This window comes from Archocentrus centrarchus, chromosome 24, assembly GCF_007364275.1.
Source record: "Archocentrus centrarchus isolate MPI-CPG fArcCen1 chromosome 24, fArcCen1, whole genome shotgun sequence".
Taxonomy (NCBI): domain Eukaryota; kingdom Metazoa; phylum Chordata; class Actinopteri; order Cichliformes; family Cichlidae; genus Archocentrus; species Archocentrus centrarchus.
Window position 1 is genome coordinate 5,577,486 of NC_044369.1, and position 6,007 is coordinate 5,583,492.

Consider the following 6,007-nt stretch of genomic DNA (forward strand, 5'->3'; position numbering starts at 1 on the left):
TTTTCCCTGATGAGCAGCTTTCCAAGCACAAGAAGCTGCAGAGTTTTAGTTGTCAACATCCAAATTGTTAAAGGAGTCTTCCTGAGGATGCTGCAGACTCAAAAAAAGTGCTTTTCTAGGGCAGATAGGACAGATATCGTTATTCTTAGGTAGCAAGTTATTAAATGCCAGCTTTTTGAATAGATGCTGTCTGAGCTGGATGAAGAGGGAAGGGACATTTACCCAATGATAAAACATTTCTATCTGATCAATTTACTGAGTACAAAAACCATGTGAATCACATTATGGCTGGCTGGATTTGTCCCATTTAAATCAATCCACTCCACCAAGCTGACTGATTGATCCGGCACTGCGATGTGAAACATCAGTTACTTGATAAAAATTTAAACCAGTCCACTGAGCACGGTATGAGGGCTAATGATTGGCCAATCAGCACCATTGTGTGGGATTTAATCTGCTGTCAATCTGTGGGTTCCATGGGGGGCATTTTAAACGACCACTGTTCATTAATTTATTGAACAACAAATCCTGGATGAATAGGCAAACTGGTTCTTTAAGTGACTTTTTTAAACTTGATTTTTAGTTTTTTAAGATATTTTTCCATGTGTAGTTAATGGGAACAGCAGGTTAATAAAGTACTTTAACACAGTCACTTTTGTCTACACATAAAAAATAAATAAAAAATTACTGATGCTTAGGCCCTGAGGCTACAACTACACAACTGAAATTGAACAAAGTGCCCTTAAAGTTCTGCCAAAACCAGTTTGTTTCCATGGAGTTGGTCAGATGAGAACTTTTTATAGATTTGGTTGATTTTATATGGAATGACGCTGGTGTTTCATCACTCCAGAGTTTCAGAGAATCGTGAAAGTTAAACACTTTATTAAGACACTTCATTTTGTCACATATCTGTCTTACACCAAAGCCTAGAAGGATTACAAGTCACCACACCTCCACCAGCCTCCAACACCCTTCCTATCATATATTTATGTTCACTTATGACTTGGCCGTGTGAGTAAACTTTCCCACAATCCTTTAAAAATCAAACCAACGGTTGGTGTGACTGCTACTGAACATGTACAACTATTGTGCCACATCTTCCAAGCCCAGTGTTTACTCAGTCTGCAGAAATAAGCCCCCACATCCCTGCCCACTGCAAGTCCCCCACGTGACACAAGTACCTGTTACCCTATAATGAGCCTCGCCATAAGTCCCGCAGCAAGACCTATTCATTTTGGGTTTGCAAGATTAAAAAGTTTGAGAACCTTTGCTCCAGACTAATCAGCCATCCGTGGCTAATCTAATCACACGAATGATCTCACTGCTCTCCGTGGCAGCTTGCGCTGAAATGCAACTTTTGAAATAATTTCCAGATATTCAGATTGTTTGTGGGTTACATTTGGAGATAACAGTGTAAAGTTTTTATATCTAGTATAGCTCATTTCATGCACGGCTTCACTCCATAGTGGTCTAGACAATTTGAAGGACACTTGTGCAGCTTGGGGGCTCCACCAGTTGACATATGGGTGGGGTGTGGCGTGGTAAAGGAAGGTTATGCATCTGCTTACACTGAGTTATGCTCTGCTGATCTACACTGTGATGCTTCAACTGAAGCTCCTGATATAGTGAAAGAATTACAGCCTGGGGAACTTCTGGACGTGCAGAGTTAATCATTCCTCACACAGACAAGAGGTTGCGTGTGTGTGTGTGTGTTTGTGTGTGTGTGTGTGTGTGTGTGTGTTTTGTGTAGTATGCAATACTGTCCAACGGCTGGCCAGCTTCAATCCTGGTAATCGGCTCAAGAAGAGGAGAGGGGACCCTTTGGCCCCCCCCTACACCCTTATTCAAGTAAAAGGTGGGGGAGCAGGCAGCCCGCCTAAAAACAAAGCAGCTGACACAATCACACCCATAGATTTAAATTAAAACGACTTAACCATGAGATGCACCAGTAAGGGGTAAGACTGGATACAGAGACATGTCCTGAGGGGGGCATGTGGTGGCACCGGACCCCCTCTACCAACGCTGTTTTTCTAGAGTACTGTTAATCTTACAATACTCGACATGTAGTACCACCATTGGATAGGACCAGTGATGGTAGTACATTTACTCATGCATTTTCCTGAAATACTGAAATGTGCTCTTGAGGTTGTGGCAACCAAGTTGTGGAACTCACTCCACTGGATTTAAGATCTGTGGACACCGTTGATACCTTTAAAAAGCAATTACAGACTCACCTGTGCAGGCTAGCTTTTATTCAATTTGATCTATTTATACCATTTTTAAATGTTGTATTTTATTCTGTATTGTAAAGCACTTTGTGAACTCTGTTCTTGTAAAGCGCTATATAAATAAACTTTACTTATTTATACTTTAAGTATTTCTATGGTTTTATCATTTCTACTTCACTATATTTGGAATGCAAATATTGTACTTGGACTCCATACTACTTATTTTAAAGCTCTACTTATTTTACATACGCTATCATATAAATCTACTGCTATATTATGTTATAAAACAATAAGGCTAGCAAGCAGTAAATATTAAATAAATAATCCCCAGCAGAAACAGTAAAAGTGATGTGCACACATTCATGAATCAATTATGATCCAGTAACATGTTTATGATTGTGCATGATTAGTTCTTCAATTTAGGTACTTTTAGTGTAACCTTTAGTGTATTTTGATAGTAAATACACAAGAAAACTGTCTAATCACACTTGTGAAAAATGCGCCCAATAGGCCAGAACTGACCTGCGAATTATTTATTCCAGCTCTCCACATCCTAAAAAAAACACCCAAGCAAAATAAGAAATAAACAGCATTAAGATTAAGCTACTTATTGTGTACTGCTATTTACCTCCACTCTAACGCAGTGTGTTTCATCAGGTCCAGGCACTCAAAGCTACCTTAAGCACCTGGACCTGACATTTTTGGTGATAATTCTTCATTTAAACATTATTCCTTTCTGGTGCTTAATCACCACTGTGGCAGTGATGAACTTTGCTTATTTCTGTGTTAGCAAGTGAAGGAGCTCAGAAATAAGGAAATGAAAACAATTTTTCACATTGTGAGCTTTCGAAAACAGAAACAAAACTATCCTAAGCCGTTTTATTCTGCAAAAGTTACTGTAAAGTTACATTTCAGTTGTTAGAATGTTGAATAGCTGATTTCGACTACGCACATCATTGCATTTTAGTGTTATTTTAGTTTGAACTATTTATATTTTAGGTGGACTGTTTACTATTGTTTTTATCCATACGCCACTTTGTTGGCACTGTGGTCTACTGCTCCTGGCCATTTTAACCTACTTGTACTTGATGAGGAGCTGGACTCCATGACCCAGGAGGCCAACAGCGCCATCAACTTCACTGGCTTCCTCACCTTGACTTTATTCTGGCAGCTTTCAAGATCCTGGACTCCAGGATAGCGTACATGTGGGTGTATGTTTATGTGTGTGAGTAGATGGTATCTTATCTTTTATGCTGTTATTTATCTATTTATTCTATTTTTGATGCCAGAGAAATGCTCTCTCATTTTGTTTGCATTACTGTTGCACAGCTAAGTATTGTATGCACAGCTAAATGATAATAAAGCTCGATGATGATGATTTATAATATGGGTTTTTAACCATGGAGGCTTCTGTTGGTGATTTCCACTGCTAACCCTGAGAGCTCTTTCAACTGTTTATGTCATTTGACTTGACGAACAACAGTTTATACTCACAGTGATAAACATCTACCTCGATACTGGAACTGATGTTGAAGCCATTTTGCTGAAGTTTGACAGCAGCATAAACTTCAAATTGGTATGAAGACTATTGTATTTGTTTTTTTTCTTCTCATCTGACTTTTTGCCTGTGAAATGTAGCAGCTTGGTTTGGTCTCAGTCTTGCACACAGACGATGCGGGAATCCTGCTTAACTACATTATCTGAGCTATATCCAGTGTGGATGTTATGACATTATGTTATGTTGTTGGCTGCTGGGCTAAAGAGTGTCATCAGTTTCATGGCGACGTTGGCTCGGTAATGCTGGTGCAACCCTGTCAAGTCCGGTAACCTTTTGACACAACTATATGCAGGACAATTGTACTTGCTGACATGCACAGTCACTCCCAAAGCCCAACCTTTTCTACACTATTTATTTCTGCTCAAACATGCTGACTTCCTGTGAGCCACCCCATTTTAAAAATTCTGGAAACACCCCTGGTTTGCTGGTTTTCCGGTTGGCTGGACACTGAACTTGCTCAGGACTTGAGACATCACACCAAGCCGTTGTTACTGTTCTGCAGGGAAGCGTTTCTTATCCCGTCATGTCATCAGTAAACAGCCACAACCTGAAGCCAGACGGACGGTTTAATTACAGCACTGCTCCTCCACCGTGTTGTAGGGTCAAATTATTGCTGGTCAAACAAGCAGCAAGCACCATGCTAGCTTGTGTGTGAGGACAATGCAGGACGACATGACATGGTCAGTGTGCTGCACAGGCAGATCGATAGACAGAAACACGGGGGGGGGGTGCTGTGGGTGGTGGGATCGCAGCATCTGAGTGCCCTGCTATCCATCCACACCCTGCTTGTTGCTAACACTTTAAGCTTTTATCTATTTGCCCAACGTATCAAACAACCTCACCGTGTTCCTGGGGTTGTCAGCCATTGCAGGCACTGCTGCGAGTGCGCTGTATGCACTGCACATACCGGCTATCACTGGATATATTACAACTTTGGCCTCTCATTTAAAATAGCGTTCATGTGTGATATATAAGTCACCAATAAGGGGGTCTGTTTCTTTTGTGTAACAGGGAAATAGCTCGTGTTTGCTCTACAGGTAATGCGCTTGCTAACTAACTAGCTAGCTAACCGTGTTATGTGCCGTTCCCGAGATAACACGCCAAACTCCATTCAAAAATCTGGAAATTCACTCTTTTCTTTCTTATCGCACTGGTAAACGCAAGCAAGAACAAACCTCAAGGTAGTTAATATTTTACTGATATTCGCGCCAAAGTCGGCATATTTATAATACACATTAGACTAACAGTTTCTGTGATTTGTTAACTTTAACAATTATTCCTGCTACTTCCCAAATACACAGCTATGGGCGGTAATAACTACGCAAGTGTGTATATTTTCTTTAAAAAGAAAGCGAGAGAGGCAGATTTACCTACACACGATGCTCAACTGTGGACTGTTAAATAATTTGCCTGATTAGTCGCCGTGAGAGCTCAAAGATTTAATTAAATCTATAGGCTCCATCTTGAACAATGTGTGTGCACTACGACCTGATAATTCCTGACATTTTTCAATTGAGTGCGGCATTCATTCTCTAGTTGCACGTACGGGGGGCTTGCCACCGAGTAAACCAAGTAAACCACATTCCCCACAACAGCCTGGCTCTCAATATTTTCAACCCAAGGGTCACCCGGGGGTAGCTTTACGGGCCCCCCTCCCCAAGGAGAGGGCCCGCGTGTCCGCGGCCTCTCCTGCCACTCCTGACTGGGCTCCTACCTCTGTGGGTCGGCTGATCTCGAACAGGTCGAGCCGGTTGGCGTTCCAGTGGTTGATGATGTCGGCCAGTTTCCTCCTCTCCTCCTCCCTGCTCCCCGACATGGTGGACAGCCTTTCTGTGGGTCCGTACTGTTGAATAAAACTTCCCTTAACGTTAGTCCACAAGAGAAGAAACCGCCGCCGCGGAAACCAAAGGTTCAGGTCTGCTGTTTTATCGCCAGGACTTTCTGCGTCTCTCCGCACACCGACCGACCTGCTGTCTGAACTGCTCCTGCTTCGCGTTCCCGGTGAGCCTCTGCTCGCCCCCGGTGTGTGTGTGTGTGTGTTTCTGTGTGTGTTTGTGAACGCGCAAACTATTAACTGTTTGAGCTCCAACACAAATGATCGATGACGCTGCTTTTTGGAATGTGCGCACTTTCAGCAAGAAGAGGTCTAATTATGATAGTAAGCAGGATTAACTCATCATGCGTTCATTAAGACCCCAGTACACACCCTTAAAGCTCCTAA

The 6,007-nt window shown here is 42.0% G+C and overlaps 1 protein-coding gene across 10 annotated transcripts in view; it reads right to left on the reverse strand.

Annotated features, from left to right (window-relative positions):
- Positions 1-5,781, reverse strand: part of afdna (afadin, adherens junction formation factor a) — a 121,316-nt gene extending 115,535 nt beyond the window's left edge. For all 10 annotated transcript variants that reach the window (XM_030722270.1, XM_030722271.1, XM_030722265.1 and 7 more), the window contains exon 1: positions 5,501-5,781. In XM_030722270.1, coding sequence (XP_030578130.1) covers positions 5,501-5,602 — 102 coding nt within the window. In that variant the 5' untranslated portion in view covers positions 5,603-5,781. The remainder of the gene's footprint in view (positions 1-5,500) is intronic.
- Between the last annotated feature and the right edge of the window lie 226 nt (positions 5,782-6,007).